Source organism: Astyanax mexicanus, chromosome 19, assembly GCF_023375975.1.
Source record: "Astyanax mexicanus isolate ESR-SI-001 chromosome 19, AstMex3_surface, whole genome shotgun sequence".
NCBI lineage: Eukaryota > Metazoa > Chordata > Actinopteri > Characiformes > Acestrorhamphidae > Astyanax > Astyanax mexicanus.
In genome coordinates, this window is record NC_064426.1 from 1477258 (window position 1) to 1505102 (window position 27845).

At 37.4% G+C, this 27845-nt stretch overlaps 3 protein-coding genes and 1 long non-coding RNA gene across 12 annotated transcripts in view; 2 read left to right on the top strand and 2 right to left on the bottom strand.

Moving 5' to 3' along the window:
* Window positions 1–225: 225 nt before the first annotated feature.
* Window positions 226–3832, bottom strand: arl9 (ADP-ribosylation factor-like 9). Of its 2 annotated transcripts, none has more exons than XM_007260331.4 (4): window positions 3462–3832; window positions 2483–2651; window positions 2143–2318; window positions 226–1601 (listed from the first exon to the last, which is right to left on the bottom strand). In XM_007260331.4, exons 1-4 carry the CDS (start codon window positions 3648–3650, stop codon window positions 1419–1421), a joined length of 717 nt encoding a protein of 238 aa, XP_007260393.3. In that variant the 5' UTR covers window positions 3651–3832; the 3' UTR covers window positions 226–1418. The 2 variants fall into 2 exon arrangements, with proteins under 2 accessions (XP_007260393.3, XP_007260392.3); XM_007260330.4 differs by having other exon boundaries at window positions 2483–2654; window positions 3462–3831.
* Window positions 3833–4677: 845 nt separating this feature from the next.
* srp72 (signal recognition particle 72) lies at window positions 4678–15427 on the bottom strand. Its single transcript, XM_007260329.4, has 18 exons — window positions 15286–15427; window positions 12966–13086; window positions 12733–12856; window positions 11530–11673; window positions 10716–10827; window positions 9790–9821; window positions 9550–9674; window positions 8862–8919; window positions 8621–8752; window positions 8330–8458; window positions 7694–7766; window positions 7534–7598; window positions 7361–7456; window positions 6967–7148; window positions 6494–6631; window positions 6262–6299; window positions 5994–6153; window positions 4678–5679 (listed from the first exon to the last, which is right to left on the bottom strand). Exons 1-18 carry the CDS (start codon window positions 15383–15385, stop codon window positions 5511–5513), a joined length of 1998 nt encoding a protein of 665 aa, XP_007260391.2. The 5' UTR covers window positions 15386–15427; the 3' UTR covers window positions 4678–5510.
* A 980-nt stretch (window positions 15428–16407) lies between these two features.
* Window positions 16408–27845, top strand: part of LOC103031569 (uncharacterized) — a 54358-nt gene continuing 42920 nt past the window's right edge. For 2 of the 8 annotated variants that reach the window (XM_049468188.1, XM_049468190.1), the window contains exons 1-2: window positions 16408–16564; window positions 25264–25591. In XM_049468188.1, the coding sequence (XP_049324145.1) occupies window positions 25402–25591 (190 nt within the window). In that variant the 5' untranslated portion in view covers window positions 16408–16564; window positions 25264–25401. Of the gene's footprint in view, window positions 16565–17565; window positions 17896–24136; window positions 24271–25263; window positions 25592–26707; window positions 26954–27845 lie in introns of those variants that run through there. The other 6 variants (XM_049468178.1, XM_049468183.1, XM_049468187.1 and 3 more) reach the window with 5 other exon arrangements.
* Window positions 20780–22875, top strand: LOC125784472 (uncharacterized). The gene is made up of 3 exons (XR_007427282.1): window positions 20780–20851; window positions 22195–22308; window positions 22827–22875. It is a non-coding gene; the product is annotated as an uncharacterized LOC125784472 (long non-coding RNA).

Consider the following 27845-nt stretch of genomic DNA (forward strand, 5'->3'; position numbering starts at 1 on the left):
CTTTTCCAAACGCTCAATATACAGAACAGAACTGTGCAAAATCTTTAGCCTCCTGTAAAATTCACAATTAAAAGTGTTTATTTCTTTAGTAAATCACTAAATCATAATATTCATTAGGGGTGTGCCATATCGTATCATATGCAATAATATCCCCCATAAATATATCGTGCCACATCACCCACCCCTAATATAATATAATATATATATGGGACATCAGGGTCCAACTTTTTTTTTTTTTTTTTTTTTTTTTACTGTTTTTAGCTAAATAAAAATTCATACTGGTCTCATTTCACATTTTATACCTACTAAAGACAGATTCTATCAGTCCAGTATAATTTATTTTACTTTAATCCTGGATATATGGAGATAATTGGAGTACATAATTATTAGTATCATGATATTCTGGAATTAAATGAGAAATTTCCATTAATATATATTTTTCTATATATTATTTTAAACCATAAAATGGGTCAATTTAACCTGTAAAATAATAAAAGGGTTGAAACATCTCCTCATTTCTCCTCATGGAGTGAAATATTAAGTATATTTCTCTTTAAATCAGAGCTGAATGATGATAAATCAGATGAGCTGCTAATGGAATTGAACATCGTCCAGGAGAAATCTGAAACTGAGCTTTATTCTTCAGACTAGCTTTTAGAAACAGGAAATCCTTGTTACTTTACATTGTATTTATCTGTTCTTGAGTTTTTACACTAATCACTCTTTCAGTGCTGAGAGAAATCATTTATAATATTGTGTTTAGGGGTACTAAAACTTTTGCACAGTACTGTACTGTATTTTTACAGCTTAAAATTCTTTCCCCAAACAAACCAGAACACTTATAAAACAGTCTACTGAAATACTAGAGCTATTAACCCTACAGCCCTGTGACATCCCCAAGTAACCTATACTGTTGCTAATGTTAACAGACAATGAAAGTGAATAGCCTCCGATTAGCATTATGCTAACTAGTGGTTAGGAGCTTTCATTCACATAGACATGCCAAAAATCATGGGACAGCAGTATATAAACTGATAACGAAGTGTCAACTCAGAGGACGACTTGGGATCAGCTGTTATAGAGGTGTTACAGAGCAGTGGGGGGGGTAATGATGGTGACCGGCAGCTTCTGGCTAGAACTGTCCGTGTTAACAGATATAAGTGCAGAAATCACATCCACATTCAGTGCAGGAGACCCCGCCCACAAATCCCATAATACCAGCTCCTGTCCCAAGACTTTTGACATGTCACTGTATGTTTAGCATGTTAGCGTGTTAGCATGTTAGCATATTTGGTGGAGCTGCTCCTTTAAGGTACAATCAGTAACATATTTGGTAAAGAAAGGGCCCTGATTGGTTTAAAGACATTCAGACTGGTTGACTGATCTTAAAGTTCAGCCAATCAGGTGGAGCGCTGGTTCTAGGCGTGGGTGTGGTTCATCATCTCGATGATCAGCTCTCGGGCGTCCTGCACGCCGGCGTTAGCCTCCGCCCGGCCCCTCCGAACCTGCGTCCCAAGAACACACAGCTTACGGGCGTCGCCCACCGAGCCCAGCGCCAACTCCTCATACAGATCCGCCACGCCCCGAGCGCCCGGCACGTCCTGAGAGAGAGAGAGAGAGAGAGAGAGATACAGAGACAGAGAGAGAGATGAGGGGTTATTATTTCATTTTGGTTCATTGACACTGAAAATATAGATAAACAAGGGTATTGCTTGACCAGTGTTGACCACCTTTTGTTGGAGTAACTGTCTCTGATGTTGGGAAACACAGTGTATCTACAGACAGAGAGAGTGAACAGTAGTAACGGTGGGGGTGAACAGCAGGAGAGGATTAGTTTGGGCACGCTGGCATTTATAACTCCCACGCAAGGTCTTCACTGCTGGCATCAGAGCTGCCGTCTAAACACTGCCTGTTCTCACAGTCACAAGCCTTGCTGGCACTCACCCGGCACTCAGCCTGGCACGCACCCTGACCATTCACTCCTCTCACCCCGCCAACTTCAAAAGAACCACAACCAATAACCATAATGGAGCTTTAAAACAGGCCAATTCCAAAACCCTAAAACTGTTACATCACAGTCTCAAATCTAGTCTAAAAGCTTATGATAACCAGTTAGTTTTTACCTTCTTACAGGTAACTCACCTGTTTGTTGGCCAGCAGGACCAGCGGCAGGTACGGGTCGGCAGCCAGCAGCTGGTGCAGGTGAGTTTTAGCCAGGGGGAAGCTGGCCGGGTCCGCCGAGTCCACCACGAACACCAGAACCCGAGCCTTCTTCAGATACATCTGCCAGTACTCCCTCAGCTTCTCCACACCTCCAACTGCCAGCAGCAGAACACACAACCAGTTAGTTACCTTCAGTCCTGCACTATTCACTTTTTTTGTAAATTAAAATGTTATGTACAAAAGTGAGAGTGATTGCACATGAAATAGTTTTTTAAGTTATCAGTGTGATGGTGCTGCAGGTAGGTGGCGCTGTTCGTACTCTCGAGGAACTCGATGTGCAGGTCCTCCCGGTTGATGGAGATGGCATTAAAGCCCTGAGTGGGCGAGACGTCCTGCTCCAGGCTGCCCGTCGCGAAGCAGTGCAGCAGGCTGGTCTTCCCCGCGCCCTCCAGACCCAACACCAGCACCTGGGTACCGGCTTCCTGGGGCTGCTACACACACACACACACACACACACAAACACACATAAAGAGCATAAAGCAGCAGGCTGGCAGCAGGGAGGAGGAGGAGGAGTAAAGCTGTTAATGAGGAGCGCTGTGCTGTGCCATGCTGTCTGATACCCGCACCGTCGGGCACAGTGTGGCATTAAATAAACATTATATTTGGGTTGCATTAAATCTTTTAGGGTTGAAGATTTTAGTTATAGAGATAACTATAGAGCAGTAGTTACAGCATATATAGCTATAGAACAATAATTACAGCATTTGCAACTAAAGCATATATAAATATGGAGCAGTAATTCAAGCATATATAACTATAGAACAGTAACTAAAGCATATATAACTAAAGCATATATATCTGTAAAACAGTTTGAAGGTTATATAGTGTGTAAATGATATATAACTATAAGTGAGGAGGTTATACAGTGAGTAAATGAAATATAACTGTTAGTGAGAAAGTTATATAGTGAGTAAATGAAATATATAACTAAGTGAGGAGGTTATATAGTGTGTAAATAATATATACATCTAAGTGAGGAAGTTATATAGTGTGTAAATTAAATATAACTGTAAGAGGTGTTGTTATATAGTGTGTAAATGATATATAACTGTAAGTGAGGAGGTTATATAGTGTGTAAATAATATATACATCTAAGTGAGGAGGTTATATAGTGAGTAAATTATATATAACTGTAAGAGGTGGGGTTATATAGTGTGTGTTTGAGTTAGTATTGAGTTAGTCGGTTGTCAGGGTGTTGGGTTACCGGTTGTAGGCGGGGGGAGGGGGGGGTAACAGACCTGAGCCGCCCGGGCGGTGTGGGTCCGGGTCTCGGAGGTTCGGGTCCGGGTCTCGGGGTTCGGTAGTCGCGGTTTTTCCCGCGGTTTCTCGGGTTTTCTGGTTTGTAAGAAGCTCCAGAGTATAAACAGTAACCCCCCCGCCAGCGCGAGCGCAGCACCCACCGCGCTCGCCTCCCGCACACCCGCCATCCCCGCTCTGCTCCCCGCAAAGCCGCGGATTCGGATCTAAACCGGGTTAATTCGGATCTACTCCGGTTTACTCTGGTTTATTCCACGAGTCTCAGCAGCCCGCCGCCATACCGGAGCTGCAGCAGCTTCAGCTCCACAAGTGGATTATACACCCCCACGCGCTTTCCGGTGCTGCGCCGAAATCTGCCCCTCTCCAAAATATGCTTCCGGTACAGGGCGCTGTGGCGCAGAGAGCGGCCAGTTACAGAGCGGAACATTTACAATTATTTAAATTTAATACACCAACACAACAAATCAATCAATACATAAAAACACAAATAATTAATCAATACACTGTCATTTATTTAATATACTACGACATTTTGAGGCACAAAGTGATTTATTGAGAAGTCATTATTATTTATGAGACACCAATTCACTATTGTGATAAATCACTATTTGAAGTACTAAGTAGTTTATTGACTTACTAAGTATTTTGACAATCGTAAGGTATTAAGTCATTATTTTGAGGTAATGTTAGTTGGGTAAATGATTTCTTTAAGATCCTTAGACACTACAGTGATGTACAAGGCATTATTTTGAGGTACTAAATTGTTATTTTAATGTACTAAGGCAATATTTTGTAAAATAATTGTAAGTAAATTGTTGAATTTGTCACTATTGTGAGGTACTAAGACACTATTTTGAGGTAACAAGTCATTATATTGAGGTACCAATCACTATTGTGAGGTACTTCAGCAATATTTTAAAAGGTCTCATTCCATCGTTTCTTCATTCATTATATAGTCTAGTTCTGCTCTCTACTATGAATGAATAAAAAAAAAAAAAGTGGATTTTAGCTTTTTTTGTATTTTATTCATATAGCTTGCACTGTGTTCTTGTAGTGCATAAAACAACATTTAAATAATTATAATTATTATTACTGTAATGTTAATAAAGTGTCAGACTGGTGCCACACTCTCACACAAACCCACGAAGACAACCCAAACAATAGAGAGAAAAAAAAAAAAAAAAAATCACACCAAACTCACAAGGAAAATCTGTTTATTAAGACTTTACATCAGGGCTAGATTTCAGTAATTCCACTTCCAGCATCCCCTACAATGGGAAACAGCTGAAGGAGGAGCATTATTTGAAAATCATAATTATAATAAGTGAGCTTGATCCAGGAGTTTAAAAAATAAATAATTTGAATTTTGCATAAACAGCCTCAGGTTTTCGTTTTTGGTTGAGATACGGTAGCGGTTTTCTGTCGAACTTCACCAGCAAATTAAAATGAACAACATAAATGAACTTGTGTCGAGATTACGGGAGGAATGAGGGAGATCATGAAACAATAAAGACAATAAAACTGTGTTCCCTGCACAACAGGAAGGTATTTGCATGTATTTACGCAAACAAACCAACAAAAGAACTGAATATCTCGAGTATCTGAATATCTTGAGCATCCTGATGTCTGTGTGCACACTCACCTGACTGTTTCATTCTGAATTAGAGGAAAAAACAGGAATTTTAAATAATTAACAGTAATTATATGTAACAGTCATGACTGTGTACAATGTATTTGATGGTTAAAAATGACTTTAACAAACAAACAGAATATCTCTCTCTCCCTGGGTCGCTTTACTGTTTATTCTACACCAGTCTCTTGGTTTTGTGTCGGTCCATTCCAAATCCATTCCCAGTTCCCTGTCCCGGATCTCCCCTTGCATATTCTGAATAGCTGGACGTGATTGGCTGGGCGGGTCGATGTTCTTCAGCCATTCTGGATCCGTTCACCCAGATCTGCTCGGATCTCCGGAGGGCGAGTAAGGAAGGGGTTTGGGAACGGCTCTGGAACTCCACCTCTCCTCCGCCCCTCTACCATCCACTTTTCCCGCTCTTCTTCTTCTTGGGCGGGGCTTTTTTGCGCGTAGCCCCGGAAGCTGCCGGCTTCTGTTGCCTGGGTGGGACCACGTTGGAGGCGGAGCCTGTGCCGGAGCCCGGCCGCGGGGAGGTGGGGGGGCTGCTGGCCGTCTTGCTGGCGTCTCTGTGGAAAACATGAACCATAAATCAGTTATCAATTCGTTTAATTGTGGTAGAGGCTGAGAAAATACTGATATATTGAAAAATCGTGATATTTTGTTTGCTAATACTGCATCGAGTTTCAAAACATTTTTTACATATTTTTTCATTTTAATTATTTTGTCTTCATAGTTCGGATGAGTTAAGTATTAATCTACTATGTAGAAAATTTTAAAATAAAGCAAAAACTCTGAATTAAGGTGTGTCCGATTTTGATTACTGATTCCAAGCCTGTAAACCGTGATTTAGTTAAGTGCTCCTAAGTGTAGGTAAACTCACAGCTCTGCGGTGGCTCCTGAGGTCGCTCCCTGGGTTCCTCGGCCCACCTGCTCCTTCTTCTTGCCCTTCTTTCTGCCCCGGTAGTACGATCGCTCCCGCATGGGCAGCCAGCGCTCGGGGTCGGGGGTCGATTTGGGGTCGTAGTTCTTGGGTAGTTTACCTGAGAGGAAAGATGTTGGAATTTAGCAATAGATCAGATAACACAGAATTTCTGAATTAATATAAAACAAAGAGTAAAAATATATAATAATAAAAAAAAAAAACATACCCTTCTTCTTTTTCTTCTTCTTTTTAACGTCCTCTTGGCTGCGAAAAATATAGAGAAACGTGTTAAACTGGTACAACTGAGACGATAGACCAAAAAAAAAAACAAATTCATAGTGCGAGACCTATTTAATCACAGACTGAGTACAAAATTGTCAATATATTGATATTGTAATATCGTATCGATTGTATCATGTGTGGATGTAGCCTAATCCAAAGCAGTTCGCTCCACCTACCCCTGCTCCTTAGGCACAGTCTCTCCCACCACTTTGCCAGCCTTCTTCCTGACGTAGGTGGCGCCGTGCGAGTTCTCCAGCTCATCTACGTCTATATTGAAGGACATGGTGTCGGGCGAGGGGAGGTGCTTACTCAGCCTGAGAGAGATCGGAGCTCAGGAAAAGATCACCCGTTTCACAATACATTTACATCGAAAGTGTGATTTGTATCCACTGCAGTGGAGTAAAAGTGAGCTGAATAAACCAATTCTTATATAACGCTCCTCTGTTACGCTACTAAAATAATCTGCTGATTGGTTCATGTTGTTGATAAAAGAACTTCAGCACAGTGCTGATTTATAGTGTAACTGTTTAGTTACTAGCTAGACTATATAAAGAAAAGCACTGAAACACCTATACAAGCTTTTACGATATTAACGGCGATATTCTAAACCTATAGACGTTAGTGTAGAGTGTGCAGTGCTGAAGGATACGCCTTGGCCTTGTCCTGGTCGACGAGCGAGTAAGCAGAGATGAGCTGAGCGAGTGTGTGAACGTCTTTAGTGTTCTGCTTCCACAGCTGCTCCAGGTCACTGATGGCCTCCTTCTTCCTCCCGTAGCGAAGCTTAAAGTCTGCAGCCTCCCGAACCAGAGACAGGTGGGCCGGAGAACCAGGCTACACCACACAGGAAACAAACAAAAAAGATCCTGAGTTATTTACATGTACAAGAAAATATGATTCAAATAAACATTTTAGACCATCATAAAACAAAATGCACAATATTTATCTCAATACACATGATCAAAAACTTTGAGTGCAAATTATATATATCGAAAAAATTGGGATATTATCGCCCACCCCTATATGTAAGCACAGCTGTATCTCACCTGTTCAGACTGGTAATACTGGATCGATTGGCTGAACACATCAATAGCACTATCAATATCCTCCTCGTGTGTGTACATCGTCACCAAGGCAGAAACCTGTCAGACAAACACACACAGTTATATACGACCTTTAAACATAACACAAAACAAATAAATATATAAATATATCTCACCATCCCCTGCTTGTGCTTAAAGTCTTCTATCGACCTCAGAATGTCACAGGCTTTAGTCACATGACCTACAAACACAGAAGATTGCTGTTAACCCTTTCAGTCCTGAACACGTGTGTTTGAGGTGTGTGTGTGTGTGTGTGTGTGTGCATTACCAACCTACCTTGAGTCAGATAAAGTTGTGCCATTGTCAGTTTGATTCCAGATGCACTTTCTGGATACTCTTCTGAGAAACGCTACAGACAGACAGAGAGACAGACAGACAGACAGACAGAGAGACAGATATGTGAGCATTTATTACACACCTGTGTGAGCTCTACAGGACCTAAAGGTAACTTTGTCTTTCTAAAGAACTATTAAAAGTTATGAGATTACATGACCCTAAAGATCAGAGTGAGACAAAGAGGAAAGACAGTGAGAGAGAGTGCAAGTGTGAGTGCAAAAGAGTGAGAGCGCAAGAGGGACAGAGAGAGAGAGAGAGAGAGTTAAAGAATGAGAAAAACAAAGAGAGAAACGGACAGAGAGAGAGAGAGAGAGAGAAGGACAGTAAGAGGGAGAGCTAGTGAGAGCAAGAGGGCAAGAGTGAGAGCTCGAGAGAGGAACAGTGAGTGTGCGCGAGAGGGTCAATGAGAGCGAGTGAAAGGGACAGTGAGTGCACGAGAGAGAGAGAGAGAGTGAGGGCACGTGAGGGATAGAAAGAAAGCACAAAAGAGAACGTGAGAGTGAAAGTGAGAGCGAGAGAGGGACAGTGCGAAAATGTGAGAGAGAGTGAGAGCGCGCGAGAGGTGTATAGCTGTACCTGCAGCAGCTCTATAGCTTTGTTGTGCTGCTTCTCTCGGCAGAGCTGGGCCACTTTGATGAGGATGGGTCGCGGGTGGCCGGGGTTCTGCGACTGCAGAGCCGACGACAACTTCCTACACTGATCCGCCTACAGATACCACACAACCACCGTTACCATAGTTACCAACATCTGAAAATACAGTTCTATTATTTTTGTGATACTAATAATACCATGTTTTTATATCTTATTGTACACAATCAAGTCTTTATACACAAACGTGTGTTTGTGTGTGTGTGTGTGTGTGTGTACCTGGTTAGTATACATGGCCAGCAGCGCTTTGTTGAACTCGATGGCCTGCAGCTGTTTCTTGGCCAGTTTGTACTCCACCCCCTCAGCGTTCATCAGCTTCACCTTCTTCTTCGAGTCGAACACGTTCTGGTCCTGCAGATCACAGACAGAGTGTGTGAGGAAACACTGCACACTGCTCTAACACACTGCAGACTATCAGTTTAACAGTTCTGAGATAGTCACGCTGTTTATAATGCGTTACCTTGTTGATGGTGATGATGTTATTAGCTGTTACAGCTAACAGACCCACATCAGACGGCCTGAGAGAGGGAACAGGTATAAGAGGGTGTCTTCATGTCTTTACGGCCAATTTTAATGAACATACGATCTTTAAAACATCAGTACAGACATAGCATGAAACAAAAAACTAAACATCCATGTCAAAACTGGTTACAGTAGGCCTATATCTCACCTAAAACCAATTGAAAACACTTCAAAATGTCAAGTTTTATTAGCCGAATAACATTTCTGCATATTTTGAAAATATCTGCCTTATATGTGTCTGAATGAAACCAGACAGCATTAAATTAGCATTGTCTATCACTGAGAAAAATATAAATATTGCTCAATCAATTAATGTTGATGAGTTTAGCCTTTTAAAACTATAGTGGACACTAGGCTGAATGGTGGGTCACTCCAGTTTATTTGCTTATTAAGTGATATTTGAAACAGAAAATCAATGAAACGAGAGCTCTTTATTATAAAGTTAAACAGCTTAATCCTAATGAAGTATAAACTCTGATGTATACTCAAATCAGGACTATAAATGTATTTTTGAAGGTCTATGGCTATATATTTCACACATTAGTGAAGTCTATCACATCTCAAAACAATCAGAACTTGTCCTAAAGGTCAGAAACTGAGTGATATAAATTAATCTGTGTCCATACTTCAGTTTGATGACTTGATTGTAAAGCTGCAGCGCGTCCTCAGTTCTGCCCTGTAGCTGCATGATATAAGCCATCTGAGAGTGAATCACTGCCAGTTCAGCATCGATATCCTCCTCCGTCACGTCCTGAACAATAAACCAGCCACATATAATTAACGTACTATGATTTAACTGTGTCTGTAGGCTACTCTTAATTATATTTAACTGTATAAGACATGCTTAGGAATATGAATACACTCACAGTGTCTTCTGCCAGAGACATCCTACAGAGCTCTGCAAAGAGAAAAGCAACCAAAATTAAAAGTTGTCAAACATCTGACCAGAACTGGAGACCACGAGCCACATGTACTAAAGCTGTATATGTACAAAAACATTGATTCACATTCAGTGTAAATGTGAGTGATCTGTATCTGTGTGTAATGTGAACACAGAATCTGTTCCTGAATCGTCTCACATGCTGCACATTGATACCTGTATAAACGCCTCCTTCTTCACCAACAACAAAAACCCTCATATTAGAGAGAGGAGAGACTCGTAGCTTTATAAAGGGAAATGGATGAGTTAGCAGCTCATATGTGGAGCATCTTTTGCTGGAGTGGAGAAACAGTAATCAGCTGCTCTGAAGTTCATGCTCAGCTCCAGGAGGTGAAAGAAAAAAAAAAAAAGGACAGGTGGTTTGCTTTTGCTGTTTTTTTTTGCAGCTATAGCTGCACAGCTGCACCAAGAGATACAGTGTGGGTACGAGAGAGAAGGACGTAGCGCTGATGCTAAAGCGCAAAAGCAAAAAGACGCATGAATTCTGATTTGACCGTTCACATTCTTCTTGTATGTCTGTGGATCGGATACGTATCGGATTTAAGACCACATATGAAAGAGAATAAGTGAAGTAAAAACTTATTTAGCACGTTCACTAAGCCATTAAAGGAGCCATTAGGAGGACAATTTCACTGATTTCTTTAAATAATCATTCATTAAATTAACGTGTATCCACTTTTCTGCATTTTTCCGCTCTAATCGAACGCAAGATCTTAGTATTAATTCCCTGCAAAGCTTAGTAAATGAGTCCCCAGAACCTCCTCAAATCCACAGAAATGATCTTCTATAGAACTGCAATGACTCCAGTTCAAAACGGCTATTCTGAAGGTGTTTAATAAACCTGGTTCTGACCTTCAGCTTCCTGGAGCTTCTTCATGGCCGCGCTGAGCTGGCCTCGGCCAATCAGGCTGCAGGCGGAGTTGTAGCAGAGCTCGTACGTGCTCTCGGGCAGGCCGAGGTCCTCCTGCACACAGAGAGAACGAAACAGAGGATAAACGCAACGTTACATCGTTACCCCACACTATAGTACAGTATACACCCGACTGGCTCATCTTTAACTCAGCTTTAGCTAACTTAGAGTGTTGATTATCATCCAGCATCCTGACCTCACAAACTTTCTCAAGGCTGAATGCAATTAAAATCTCATGTTTTCTCCAGAACCTGAGAATTTAAGGTTCTTTTTTAAACTTCTCAATCAAAAAGAACCTCAATAAACTCAATAATTACTCAGTAATTATGCCATAATAATAATGCTTGTTGGTGTGAGTACAAGCCAAGGCAAAGTTTCATGACCATACAATTTTTAAATCAGAGCAGACACAGACAACTAAATCTATAAATAATATGTAATATAGTAGATTTAAAATGAATCTAATAAAAAAAAAAGTTTACACACAATCTTTAATAGTAAAATGTGTGTCAGATCCTGAGAGCTCCACTGTGTAGAGGCTAAATTACTGAATGAACTGATGTATTTATTAGCTCTAAATTGATTTTCTCCATCAAACTGAAACACAAACATTTGAAGACCAAATTTCAATGATTTTTTTCCAAAACTTTTTGGGTATACTGGGTATAATTTTCAAATTCCATGACTTTTCCAGGTTTTTCATGACCGTACGAACCCTGTGTGTGTGTGTTGGTGTGTGTGTGTGTGTTTACTCACAGGTGTAGTGTTCTCCCAGGTGCTCTGTGCAGCCTGCACTGCAGCCAGGTTGGTCTTCCTCTCCTCCTCATACTCGTCCTGTGAGTTTCTGATCAGATCTTTATACACAGCTTCACACTCGTCATAACGCTCCAGCCTGTACAGCTACACACACACACACACACACCTTTTTAAAGACAGACTTTCACACTAAAATATTTTATAAAACAGCCAATAACAGTCAAGGTGTCCAAATATTTGTGGACACTTCTTCTAATTAATGCATTTAATTCATCTACCATATTTTTTCACACTATAAGTTGCACTTAAAATCCTTTAATTTTCCCAAAAATCATCATCAGAGCTCCTTATAATCCGGTGCTCCTTATGTATGAATTCTATCAGTCAGGTATTAAGGAGCAGTAAAGCCTCTCCACTGAAGTACAGAGTTATACAGGAGTTTCAGTTTAGCTCTTCAGCACAGTTAGCTTTAGCCGCTAACTGCAGCGCTAGCTCATTTACCATTCAGAGGTGAGTATATTAGACCGTAGTCTGCGAGTTTACCGTGTTAAAACAAAAAAGCTACGTGGGACGAACCGCTAGCTCAAATCACCCTGCCTCGGTCAGTCAGCATTAGCCACTAACCGAGGCTAGCGCTAGCGATTAGCTAATGCTAATGTTGCTGCACAGAGTGTTAATGGAAATATGGAAATCTAAGCTTACTGTAAATAAATTGACACACTTTACTCATCAAAATAAACAGTTTTCCGGAGAGAAATCTGTGTAGATTAACATCCACAGCTGATTTAAGAATTACAGTTTTGTTTACTTAACTTTGCCCAGCTTTAGTCTCCTACCACCCCTGTTCCTTGTTTCTTATTAGTGTTGCATTATGTGCCTTATAACCCAATGCACCTTATGCATGACAATGGACCAGAAAATAGATGTTTATTGATAGTGCGCGGCATGTGTTCTAAAACAGGGTAAGATCACAAAATTTTCAAAGGATAAAAATCAAGCGAAAACAATCTGAATCACTGATTTATCGAAAGTGTAATGTTACACTGTTACTCCATGGGTTCACTATAGACTCATATTTAGCTTAGCTTTAGCTAACTTAAGAGTGTTGATCCTGAACTTACAAACTTTTTTGAGGCTGAATGCAATCAAATACTGACATTTTCTCCAGAATCTGAGAATTTAAGGTTCTTTCTGATTTCTCACCACTTGACCGTAGAGTTCTTTGAGTTTGTCCGTCTGTTCGGAGATTCCCTCAATGGTCTTCAGCGCGTTCTCCACTCTGTTGAGCCGGTACTCACAGTAGGCCTTCTCAAAACCGATCAAATCACTGGAGGGAGAGAGAGAGAGAGAGAGAGAGAGAGAGAACAGACTGTCTTAATAAAGAAAACTGATCATCTGCAGGAAATTAATGGAATAGTTAATAAACAGTAATCTACCTTGAGAGTGACTTGGTGTGTGTGTTCATAACATTCAGCGCCTCCTTAAATCCGCCGTTCTGAATAAGGCAAACGACTTTGCAGTGCAGCGCCGTCACATCTTCCTTATTCTCATGAAGAACTGTACATAAAAAGCACTCAATTTAGACAAACCTATAAAAACAATATGAAGTAGTCGCTGTGAAGTAAGAGAGCAGAATCAATACAAATCAAATAAACATAGAAACACAAGTAAACAAGTAAAAGTGATTTAAAAGTCAGAACTAAGGCTAATGTGTGTTACATTATATTCGGTACTGTATTTTCTGTGTTACATTATATTATGTACATTCTGAGTGGTCCAGCAGACTAAAGCACTGCCACTATGATCAGGAGATCACTTGTTCGAATCCCAATTATGCAGCTCGCCATCAGCTGCAGGAGCCCTGAGAGTGCACAATTGGCCTTGCTCTCTTTGGGTGGGTAGACGGCCCTCTTTCACCTCATGTTTTAAATGTAAGGACTTTAATAATTCTACCAACAAAATGTGAAGCTGTTTAAGCTTGTTACTGGTGTTAAAATAGTCATTTTTATGCATGAGCTACTGTATGCCCCCATCACTAGCATTGTTTCCTGTTATAAGCATCTACTAAAAGTGCTGTATTGGGAAATGCTAGGGGAGAACGGTGGTGGATTATAGGACAAAGGTTTATACTCCTGATCATGTTTCACTACAACACAAGTCCATTTCACACCAGATTTCTCCCCTTAAACACGAAAAATATCGACATACTGTTCAGCTTTAAAGGAGCTGTGCTTTAACTACAGTATGTCCACGTGTGTACTGGAACCCATATTTAATGTGTTCTGGTTAAAATAAATTTAAAAGCTGTATTAGAGCAAACTGGGCTGGATTTGAACCTCCAGAAGCACAGCTAGTGATGGGTGCATTTAAATGTAATGTAATGCTGACTATTTAGGGGACTTAAGGGTACATCTAAAATGGAGTGTAATGCTGACTACTTAGGGAGCACATAGTTACATTTTAATATAATGTAATGCTGACTATTTAGGGAGCATATGGGTAGATTTTAATATAATGCAATCCTGACTACTTAGGGAGCACATTGGTACATTTAAATATAATGTAATGCTGACTACTTAGGGAGCATATGGGTAGATTTTAATATAATGCAATCCTGACTACTTAGGGAGCACATTGGTACATTTAAATATAATGTAATGCTGACTACTTAGGGAGCATATGGGTAGATTTTAATATAATGCAATCCTGACTACTTAGGGAGCACATTGGTACATTTAAATATAATGTAATGCTGACTATGTAGGGAGCATATGGGTAGATTTTAATATAATGCAATCCTGACTACTTAGGGAGCACATTGGTACATTTAAATATAATGTAATGCTGACTATTTAGGGAGCATATGGGTAGATTTTAATATAATGCAATCCTGACTACTTAGGGAGCACATTGGTACATTTAAATATAATGTAATGCTGACTATTTAGGGAGCATATGGGTACATTTAAATATGATGTAATGCTGACTATTTAGGGGCATAAGGGTACATCTAAGGTGGAGTGTAATGCTGACTACTTAGGGAGCACATAGTTACATTTTAATATAATGTAATGCTGACTACTTAGGCAGCACATTGGTACATTTAAGTATAATGCAATGCTGACTATTTAGGGAGCATATGGGTAGATTTAAATATAATGTAATGCTGACTATTTAGGGGGCATAAGGGTACATAGGTGATCTAAATGTTAAATTTGGACCTCCTGAACTACAGCTAGCGATGGGTGCATTTTAAATGGAATGTAATTCTGACTACTTAGGGAGCACATGGGTACATTTAAATGATATATTTGGACCTCCAGAACAACAGCTACTGATGCTTAGAGTAAAAACTGGAGATTTATGAGGAGATCAATGAGGAGAGCTGAGGAACTGGGCCAGCTGGGTCCATCTCTCAGCAGATCCTGAGGGACACGTAATCATTCATCACACTTTTACAGCTAAAACAGGCTTAAACAGACCTGCTGTTGCAGTAATTACTGCTCTCAGTGGAGAAAATACAGATTTAATCCGCGAAAAAAAACAGAAAACGGGCTGATATGTCCACAGAAACCCTCAGTTTTTCACTATTTAACCTCTTTAAACCTCGTAACTCCACTGCCTGCTAACGGGTTAGCTTAGCCAGCTGCATGCTAACGGGCTAGCACACTTCCCCACATTTACACAGCAACAATCACATTTCTACACACATCTTAATACAAAACTCGACTAGAATAGAAAGATTAGAGTGTTTACTTTTGTTCACGGCCTTCAGGGCTCTGGAGAAGTCCCCGCTTTGTCCACAGCGGTTCACTTCGGTCCACAGCGCCGCTAACGAGCCCGCACCGCCCGCCATATTCTCCGCTCACCACCGCGCAGCGCCCGGCCGGAGCAGCCATACACCCGGGGGGAGTGTCAAACCACCACACTGCTGACTACGCGCCTACTTAGGGAGTGCAAGGGCGCATCTAAATTGGAGCGTAAAGCTGACTACTTAGGGAGCACATGGGTGCATTTAAATGAAATTAAATGCTGCCTACTTAGGGAGCACATGGATGCATTTAAATGGAATGTTATGCTCACTATTTAGGAAGCATGTGGGTGCAATCAAATGTAATAACGCTGACTGTTTAGGGAGCACATGGCTGAAACTAAAATTAAATGTAAAGATGACAACTTTGGGAGTACAAGGGTGCTATAAAAAGGAACATATCTGGAGCACATGGTTGCAATTAAATGGAATATAAAGCTGACTATTTAGGGAGCGCATGAGTGCACATTGTTCTGCTGGTTGAGAAGCTCAGACAGTGGACAGTAGGATTAGCTAGCAGACTTCGTTGGAGGGAGGGATCTGTAGTCTTTTCCATTTTATTGCGTTTTGCCATTTAGCAAAAGCTTACGTTAACGTGTGGTAAACGCTCAGTGTGAACATGAGGCGTGGACAGTAACAGCTTGTTTGCTTTAAAGTGACAACGCCCTTAAACTTCTCCTTCTGAAAGAGACTGAAACTGGTGAGAATAGATTTGGTAAGATCTTTATCTTTATGTGAGATTTTTTGAGTAAAGAACTTCATAAACATGTTTTGTAAAGCTGTTAGACCTTCTTTATTCTATATAAAATATTGCCTTTTAAGTGAGATGTAATGAACAAACACTGTGATGGATTTATATGAAGTTTAATATGATCAGATACAGGATAAACAGAAAATAATATTTTATTTTAATTCATTTATTTAAAGGAAATTAAGATAAAATTCAGTGTATGGTCTATAGGAACAGTATTTATAATTTCTATGCATGTTAGATAAAAACAGGAAGAGGGCACAGACCGAAATGTTCTGTTGTTTCCTCTTCTTACATTAAATATTCACCTCATCAGAGTCCAGTTGCTGATCTGTGGTGTGAGGTTGTGTGGGTCCATCAGAGTGGAGTGTGTGTGTGGGACTGAAGGACTGGGTTCTACTGCTGTTCTCTGGACTAAATGAAAATGCTGCTGATCTGTGGAGTTCTGCTGATGTTCACAGGATCTGCTGTGGGTGAGTTTCCTCCACTAACTCTCTTCATTTCACTCCTGTAGAGTTTTAATGTGTTTTAATGATCAAGCTGCATCATCTGATACTTCTGATCATCCATCAATACTCTAATCTGATATATCATCATATATATACACATGTACATATGTATAAGTATGTACATTTATGTAAAGTATTATTTATTGGATATGCATTTAACTGTAGTAAAAGTAAATATATATAATGTTAAAATCTCCTATCTTGCATTTTTGCAGTTGTTTTTTATGTCGTATAACAATTTCATAATAAATGGACCAATAGAAATGATTTATTAGAAATGACTTATTAGTGTTACATTGACTTCCCCTAAAAGTTAAGAAGGTTTTTTCTACTTCCTGTTTTCAACATCGACAAGTTTTTTAATTGTATTTTTTTTCCTCAAGCTATTTGTAAATAAACAAGTTATACACATATATCTCTGTATATGTTGATTTATGGCAGAAATCAAATGATTATCATGTATTGAGAAGCTTTTATAAGTAGTTGGAAGCACCAGGGGCGTTGGCTGGGTATGTAAAGACCCTCAGCCAGTTAATTATAGGATTTTTTCAGATTTATCCTGTATAATATGTAATTTTTTTATTAAACAGAGTAATTGTTAGATTTTAATATTTTTATTTTAAATGACCCTTTTTGAACTTTTAATGATTTCACATGTTCAGCTCCACATTATATCATATAACTCAATAGTTCTTCACCTCTAATGATCTTGTAGATGTAGAATGTGCAGCTACTGGGTGATGGATCTGAGAACATGTATGATATTGTGTGAGATTATCCAGTTATTTAACCGTTAAAACTAAATATTCTCATGTTTTATTTCTTATTTTATTGTAGTTGTGAGGGTTTGATGGAGGTTAAATGCAGTTCTCTTCAGTGGATTCTCTTTCTAAAGGTGTAGATTAGACTATCAGACTTCACTGGTTCTGATTAATGATCATCTTCTTCATCTTCTTCCTCTGCAGGTCTGATTACAGTAGATGATCAGTGCAGATCTGATCAGAGCTGTGTGTTTTATGAAGCTGTGGGACGCCCGCTGTACCTGCAGCTTCCTAAAGAGGAGGAATTACACTTAAAGAAGATCAACAGTGGAACTACTTCTGATGTTGTTTTCAAATATAGAAACAAAAAAATCAGAATAAACCATCTAGATCAAAGATGGGAGTATAATAATGAAACCAAAACCATGATAATAACCAGAGCAGAGAAAGAAGATTCAGGAAGATACGAATTAGAGACCTTTAATTCATCTGGGAAAAGCACAGGCATTTACTCTCTCCATCTGATTATAGAAGGTAGTTCTGCACATCACACTGCTACATCTACACAACTCAGTAAATCATTCACAATCATAAACTCTTAAATCCACTGACAGGGTCTGAATTAAATGTACAGAATTTATTTAAGATATTTTACTTGTAAAGAAACTAAAATGTGCATAAAGAGCAGCAATAACCAGATTAAAGTTCATCAGTAAAGTTTAAACACGTCTCTTTAAAATACATATAGATTTATCTTTAGATTCTATTGGCTGTTGCTCTTCTTTAATTCACTACTTAATGTGATTATAGATTATATTTATAGTTGTGTGGAAATTCATGCAGCTGTTATTAACTGATCTCTTTGAGCTCAGGTTTATTATGATTTTGGTTGGATTAAGATGTAATCCAGACTGAGCAGTGAGCTACACTTAATTTTAATCTAATCTGAACTACAATCTAATCTAAGATGCAATTTAATCTGAACTGTAATCTAATCTGAACTGTAATCTAATCTGAGCTGTATTCTAATCTGAGCTGTAATCTTATCTGAGCTGTAATATAATCTGATCTGTAATCTAATCTGAGCTGTAATCTAATCTGATCTGTAATTTATTCTGCACTGTAATCTAATCTGATCTGTAATCTAATCTGAGCTGTAATCTAATCTGATCTGTAATTTATTCTGCACTGTAATCTAATCTGAGCTGTATTATAATATGAGTTGTGATCTAATCTGGGCTGGGATCTAATCTGAACTGTAATCTAATCTGATATGTATTCTAAACTGAATTGTTATCTAATTTGAACTGTAATGTTATCTGAACTGTAATCTAATCTGAGTTGTAATCTAATCTGAGCTGTATTCTAATCTGGGCTGTGATGTAATCTGAACTGTAATCTAATCTGAAATGTATTCTAACCTGATCTGTAATCTAATCTGAACTGTAATCTAATCTGAAATGTAATCTAATCTGAACTGTAATCTAATCTGAAATGTAATCTAATCTGAGCTGTAATCTAATCTGAGCTGTTAATCTGTAATCTGTAGCTGCGGTGTCGTCAGTGAAAGTGACGAACAGCTGTTTCTCCATTACGGAGAGAAAAGTTCACTGTTCATCTGATGGAGATCAGATTCAGTTCAGCTGGACTCTGGATGGAATTCCTCATAATCAGAATCTGATTGATGGGAATCAGACTCTCCTGCTGAATGAAGGATTTACTGGAAACTTCACCTGCACTGTAAAGAATCACGTCAGCAGCGGATCTGCTACGGTTATAATAGAGCCCTGTCCTGGTAAGTTTAGATTTTTAATGATTTTTTTAATGGCTTTGTAAAAAACATTAACAACAACAGTGATATAATTAATATATAAATAACAGAGCATCCAATCAGTTTGGTGGAATTTAATAATAGGTATTAAATAATAGCATAAACATTATTGTTGAAAGACTATAAATATTATAATCTAGACAAAATGTTCTATTTTAAGATATTTTAGTTAAATGCCAAAAATATATTATTTGTTTATTTAGTTCTATTTTTTAAAACGTGCTAAATTAACATGTTAAGTGATACTTCAAAAACATATTAATTTTCAATATTTTTCAGCTGTTTCTGTTATTCTGGACTCATTACCAGCTCTGTTCATTATTCTAGATATTTACAGCTGTTTAGTAATCAGTTGAATCAGTTGTAGAGCGCATTAACATGTATTAACTGAATTAATGTTTTTGTATATTTATTTCTGCAGCAGATTTTATTTAAATTTACAATTTTGTTCCACATTTCTGATTTGATCTTCATTTTAGTTAAATCCAGTCCAGAAACATTTTAATATATATTTTAATATAATAATTGTAAACACTGATTATATTTTATTGTTATTTTTATTATGTGCCCGTACATATATGTTCCAAAATTCTACAAATGGAAATACTAGATAAATATACATAATAAATAAATCTATTTTTCATTATTTCAGCCATTTCTCATTTTCTGTAAATAAATGTTCTAAATGAGAATATTTTTATTTGTAATTTGTGAGAATAGTTGTCTGTAGTTTATAGAATAAAACAACAATGTTCATTTTACTCAAACATAAACCTATAAATAGTAAAATCAGAGAAACTGATTCAGAAACTGAAGTGGTCTCATACTTTTTTTCCATTTTTTTGCTACTCCTGCTTCTTCCTGTTTTCCTCTTTTAAAAAAGCCTAATTTTAAACATGTTATTATCATGTATTGAGTAGCTTTTATAAGTACTTGATGCTCAGCATAGCTAATTATAGGATAACAGATAGTTTAAGTACCCTGTATAATATATAATTGGACTTTTTAAATTTAAACAAACATGGCTTAAGTGATATCATACTCTGCATAAAGAGATTAATTGTTAAATAGTAGTAACTTAATTTTAACTTATGCTATTTTACAATATTTTTACTTAAATGCCAAAACATACTGTATACTATTATTCTTTATTTAGACCAATTTTTCAATATCTGCTTGCTTAACATGTTAAGTGACACTAATAAGTTCTTAATTCTCAATATTTGTCATCTTTTTCTGTTATTCTGACTCTGTTCATTCATTGTAGAGCGCATTAACATGTGTATATATACACATCACATCTGGTGATAATTGCATTACTGCAGCTCCTCATATGAAACTAATCATGCTCGAATAGAGTTTAAATCAAACACCTACAACTGAATCAGCAATATTGTTAAATATTAAACTAAATAAATTTAAATAAAATTATTATTAAATTACTAAAATATTTAACATGTTTAAAATGTTTAAATTACATGTTCAAAATTATCGTAATTATTAAATAAATAATTAAAACTATTATTTATGTCTATTTATGTATTTATTTATTTATAGAAACAACAACTGCAGCGTCGACCACCACAGTAACATCAGTAACATCAGTAACACCAATATCACCAGTGTCTGCAGTGAACCAGTGCACCTGCAGTGATAACGGTAGGACTTTTACTCTGGTTAAATAAGCTCTTATAACTCAGCTTGTTTCTACTGTAGATTTCAGTTCAGCAGATCAGTTACTGTATAGATGTGTAAAATTATGATGCTGGAATATGATGATAGATTATGTTTGCAGCGATAATTATATTTTACAGTGTGTAGTTGTGTCTACTAATGTGACTTCTGCACAATAACTCAGATAATCAGATTTTATATATAAAATTATATTCATCTAAAATCATAAATAGAATGTAATATAGTTTGTGGAAGTGAGAGAGCAACTACTGTGATGATCATGTGACACTACACTACCGTCTCACAACATGCACACCCTGTATATTTATATACAGGATACAGAAGTATTCATACCCCTTAAACTTTTTCACATTTTGTCTCCTTACAACCACAAACTTAAACATATTTTATGAGATTTTAAGACATCGACTAACAAAAGTAGAACATCATTTTGAAGTGAAATGAAAAGTATACATGATTTTTTTGTTATTAAAATAAAAATAGATAAAGTGTGATGTGTAAAAGTATTCAGTCCCCTTTACTTTAAAACCCCTAAATACAATCCAGGGCAATCAATCGCCTTCAGAAAGTCTTAACTTTATTAGTTAATTAGCATCCCAAGCAGCACTGTTCAACCTATCATCCAAAAATTAACAAGCTTAACAAACCTACCAAGACATGACCATGGTCCTCCCAAACTGACAGATGGAGCAAGGAGAGCTCTGGTCAGAAAAGCAGCCAAAAGACCCATGGTCACTCTGGAGGAGCTGCAGAGATCCACGGCTCAATACAACTACAAGTCTGCACTCCACAAATCTGTCCTTAATGGAAGAGTGGCAAGAAGAAAAACATTGTTTAAAGAAAGACATAAAAACTGCCGTTTGTAGTTTGTAGCCACAAGCCATGTAAAAACACAACAAACATGTGGGAAAAGAACTTAGATTCAGAATGACACAGTACATGTTGGTATTCAGCTCTGCAGAGCCAGCAGCACTAATGCAGCACCAGACCTTGATGCTACCACCACCACTGGTGACAGTCGGCAGGTCATACTGTAGTTGCTTTGATACTCCTCATCAAGGCGCCACCATGCTGGACACTATCTGAGCCAAACAAGTTTTTACATTTATCAGACTACAGAACATGTTTCTAGTAATCCATGATCTTGGAATGCTTGTTTTCAGCGAACTGTTTGCAGGCTTTTTTGCGCATCAGCTTTAGAAGAGGCTACCTTCTGGAATGAAAGCCATGCAGGCCGAATTGATGCTGCTGTGTGAATCTCACTTTCTCAACCTCAGCAACAATGCTTTTCTGTGCTTGTTTCCCAGGGTTGATGGTGTTCGTGACGGTGTGGCTGTTTGAGGTCATCATCCTGGTCTCGCTGTTGGTCGGAGCGTTTTACATCTACACCAGAATCTACAGGAAGCAGAGAGCAGCTGAGAGTAAGAGCTGTGTGTTTATTATAAACTATATATTAACTGTAGATCTGACCAATCACCATCTGACCACCTCTAAATACACTGCTCTACACTCACTGGACACTTTATTGGAAACACCCACCTTCAGGAGCTCCACCTACTGCTCAGTTTCTGACCACAGGGCTGCTGAGGGTTGGTTCCCAGTACAGTGTGCTGCTGGTTCTAGTGGATCAGGACCAGTGGTCTTACTGCTCTGGTCCAGAGTGGGTCCACCATCCCATAATATCCAGATAAGAGCAGCTCTGAGGTCAGGAACTGACCATTAGTGAAGGACTACAGGATGGATAACACACACTGTCCATCAGCAGATGAGCTCCAGTCTCTAACTGAACACCAGCAGGGTGGAGCTACAGGGGAGGGGTTTCTGATAAAATGGCCACTGAATGTACGTTCATATGGTAATCAGAATGTTGTGGATCAGAACAGTTTGAAGTGTGCGGGGGTCACCCAAAGGTCACCTTATTCCACTGTGATTCCTCTAGGTAAGGAATAGGAAAGGGAGGAGCCTCTGTGGACCAATCAGAACCAAGTGACCCATCCAGCCGACACACCCACACAAGTCTGGAGTTTCCACTGAGAAGAATTTATTCATTTATACACACAATTCAAATTCTTCATTATAGTGATAACATGTTATTACTGTACTGTATATGCTTTTATATGCTTTTAACATTTTAACATTTTTTTTTCTGTGTAGTAGTAACATGTTGCCTTGGGCTAACAATGGTCAGCAGTTTTGCAGTAACATTTTATTACATGCTAATAATGTTTTCTGTTTGCTAGTAACATGTTATTATATGCTAATATTTTAACATGTTTTTTTTCAGGGTAGAAGTAACATGTTAATAAATGTTTTTAATTGTTTCCTTGGGCTAACAGTGTTTTTTTCTTCAGCAGTAACATTTTTAATACATGCTAATAATGTTTTTAATTTTATGGTGACATGTTATTATGCAATAACATGTTGATATTAAAAGTATTCATATTATTTCAGCTGAACAATAACATGTAATTACATGCTAAGATGTTACTGTGTGCTATGATGTTTTTGCTGTGCAGTTGTAAATTAAAGTTGACATGTGCTATGTGTTTAGTAATAACATGTTATTATGTGCTAACATGTTGACTTGTGTTTAAAGATGTTTTTTTTTCTATGTAATATTAACACATAATGTGATGAAATGTTAGCATGTGGTCCTGATGTTTTCCCTCCCTCAGTGTAGCAGCATGTGATTAGTGTAGTACTAATGTATTAATGTATAGTATAGTAGTAACATTTCTATGTTATATTTAGGTATTCTGTGATATTATGCTGGCATGTGATAATGACCAAAATTATTTGACTTTATTTTATTAGCTTGTATTTTTGCACCTCGAATAAAGCTGGATTTAATCCAATGTAATGTTAACTTCAGATCTGTTGTTTTATTAGAAATAAGAGTGGATATAGATCTTTTAACACTTTTTGTGTGTGTGTCAGTGTGTGTGTCTGTGTGTGTGTGTCTGTGTGTGTGTGACAGTGAATGTATGTATCAATTCTTAAGCTTCACACCTCCTTCAAAGAGGCTTTTAGAAACCACGTCTCGCACACACACACACATTTTAATTCATTTATTTAAAGGAAATGAAGATAAACTTCCATATATGGTCTATAGGAACAGTATTTATAATTTCTATGCATGTTAGATAGAAAGAAAAAAACAGGAAGAGGGCACAGACCGAAATGTTCTGTTGTTTCCTCTTCTTACATGAAATATTCACCGTCTCAGAGTCCAGTTGCTGATCTGTGGTGTGAGGTTGTGTGGGTCCATCAGAGTGGAGTGTGTGTGTGGGACTGAAAGACTGGGTTCTACTGCTGTTCTCTGGACTAAATGAAAATGCTGCTGATCTGTGGAGTTCTGCTGATGTTCACAGGATCTGCTGTGGGTGAGTTTCCTCCACTGACTCTCTTCATTTCACTCCTGTAGAGTTTTAATGTGTTTTAATGATCAAGCTGCATCATCTGATACTTCTGATCATCCATCAATACTCTAATCTGATATATGATCATATATACACATGTACATATGTATAAGTATGTACATTTATGTAAAGTATTATTTATTGGATATGCATTTAACTGTAGTAAAAGTAAATATATATAATGTTAAAATCTCCTATCTTGCATTTTTGCAGTTGTTTTTTTATGTCGTATAACAATTTCATAATAAATGGACCAATAGAAATGATTTATTAGAAATGACTTATTAGTGTTACATTGACTTCCCCTAAAAGTTAAGAAGGTTTTTTCTACTTCCTGTTTTCAACATCGACAAAGTTTTTTAATTGAATTTTTTTCCTCAAGCTATTTGTAAATAAACAAGTTATACACATATATCTCTGTATATGTTGATTTATGGCAGAAATCAAATGATTATCATGTGTTGAGAAGCTTTTATAAGTAGTTGGAAGCACCAGGGGCGTTGGCTGGGTATGTAAAGACACTCAGCCAGTTAATTATAGGATTTTTATTCTGTATAATATGTAATTTTTTTTATTAAACAGAGTAATTGTTAGATTTTAATATTTTTATTTTAAATTACCCTTTTTGAACTTTTAATGATTTCAGATGTTCAGCTCCACATTATATCATATAACTCAGTAGTTCTTCACCTCTAATGATCTTGTAGATGTAGAATGTGCAGCTACTGGGTGATGGATCTGAGAACATGTATGATATTGTGTGAGATTATCCAGTTATTTAACCGTTAAAACTAAATATTCTCATGTTTTATTTCTTATTTTATTGTAGTTGTGAGGGTTTGATGGAGGTTAAATGCAGTTCTCTTCAGTGGATTCTCTTTCTAAAGGTGTAGATTAGACTATCAGACTTCACTGGTTCTGATTAATGATCATCTTCTTCATCTTCTTCCTCTGCAGGTCTGATTACAGTAGATGATCATTGCAGATCTGATCAGAGCTGTGTGTTTTATAGAGCTCTGGGACGCCCGCTGTACCTGCAGCTTCCTAAAGAGGAGGATTTACAATTAAAGAAGAACAACAGTGGAACTACTTCTGATGTTGTTTTCCAATATAGAAACAAAAAAAATCAGAAAAAAACATCTAGATCAACGATGGGAGTTTAATACTGAAACCAAAACCATGATAATAACCAGAGCAGAGAAAGAAGATTCAGGAAGATACAAATTAGAGACCTTTAATTCAACTGGGAAACAAACCAACTACTCTCTCCATCTGATTATAGAAGGTAGTTCTGCACATCACACTGCTACATCTACACAACTCAGTAAATCATTCACAATCATAAACTCTTAAATCCACTGACAGGGTCTGAATTAAATGTACAGAATTGATTTAAGATATTTTACTTGTAAAGAAACTAAAATGTGCATAAAGAGCAGCAATAACCAGATTAAAGTTTATCAGTAAAGTTTAAACACGTCTCTTTAAAATACATATAGATTTATCTTTAGATTCTATTGGCTGCTGCTCTTCTTTAATTTACTGCTTAATGTGATTATAGATTATATTTATAGTTGTGTGGAAATTCATGCAGCTGTTATTAACTGCTCACTTTGAGCTCAGGTGTAACACCTGCACCTTTAAGATCAGCCTCACCGGAGTACTAATAAGCTGACTCCGCCCCTCCCACACACCTGTGGGACATCAGCTTATTACTGAGACTATTTATACTGGGATTTTACTAAGTCTAGTTGCGAGATATTGCCACTCTAGTGTCTTATCGAGCGTTTACGTCTGTGTTTATTATATCTGGTTTTTTTGATACTTGCCTGTTTTTTGACTACGATTTTGCCTAGTGATTTATTCCTGGTTTTGAACTACTGCCTGTATTTTGGATTACGATTTTTGCCTTGCGTTTTGGATTAATAAAGCCTGCCTGCGTTTGCATCCAAATCTCCTTGGTTGGTTCTTACATCAGGGTTATTATTTAATTTGGCTGGATTAAGATGTAATCCAGACTGAACTCTGATTTATTATAATCTAAGTTGCTCTGTAATTTGAGCTGCAGTCTGAGCAGTGAACTTTACTAAACTGTAATCTAATCTGAGTTGTAATCTAATCTGAGCTGTAATCTAATCTGAACTGTAATCTAATCTGAGCTGTAATCTAATCTGAGCTGTAAACTAATCTGAACTGTTTCCTAATCTGAGTTGTAATCTAATCTGAGCTGTAATATAATCTGAACTGTAATCTAATCTGAACAGTAATCTAATCTGAACTGTAATCTAATCTGAGTTGTAATCTAATCTGAGCTGTAATCTAATCTGAACTGTTTCCTAATCTGAGTTGTAATCTAATCTGAGCTGTAATCTAATCTGAGATGTTAATCTGTAATCTGTAGCTGGGGTGTCGTCAGTGAAAGTGACGAACAGCTGTTTCTCCATTACGGAGAGAAAAGTTCACCGTTCATCTGATGGAGATCAGATTCAGTTCAGCTGGACTCTGGATGGAATTCCTCATAATCAGAATCTGACTGATGGGAATCAGACTCTCCTGCTGGGTGAAAGATCTACTGGAAGCGTCACCTGCACTGTAAAGAATCACGTCAGCAACGGATCTGCTACTGTTATAATAGAGCCCTGTACTGGTAAGTTTGGCTTTTAATATATATATTTTTGTCTTTGTAAAGAACAATAACCACAACAGAGATGTAATTAATATATTATTAACCTCCCATCAGATTTTAATAATAGGTATTTAATGTTTATAGAAACATTATTGTTATTAATATACTACATATATTATAATCTAGACAAAATATGCAATTTTACAATATTTTTTAGTTAAATGCCAAAACATACTGTATACTATTATTCTTTATTTAGACCAATTTTTCAATATCTGCTTGCTTAACATGTTAAGTGACACTAATAAGTTCTCAATTCTCAATATTTTTCACCTTTTTCTGTTATTCTGACTCTGTTCATTCGTTGTAGAGCGCATTAACATGCGTTAAGAGTATTAATGTTTTTTTTTTTTTTTCTGCGGCAGATTGTATTTATACTACAGGAAATTGTTGAGGTTTTTTTTTGCAGTATTCTTCCACATTTCTGGTTAGATTTTTATTATTTAGTTAAATTATAAGTCCAGAAACATGTTAATATATATTTTAATATAATAATTGCAAACTCTGATTATAGATAATTGTTATTATTATACGCTACTACATAAATGCTAGAAAATGATATATATATATATACTCATGCAACTTATATATATATATATATTGCAAACTTCAGTAGTGTCTGTGCTCACACTGAGGTATGCATATATAAACTGTTACAGTCTAATGTGATTTTTTTGGTTCCCCTGTTTAATTTACCTGATCTGGTGATAATTGCGTTACTGCAGCTCCTCATATGAAACTAATCATGCTCGAATAGAGCTTAAATCAAACACCTACAACTGAATCAGCAATATTGTTAAATAATAAACTAAATAAATTTAAATAAAATTATTATTAAATTACTAAAATATTT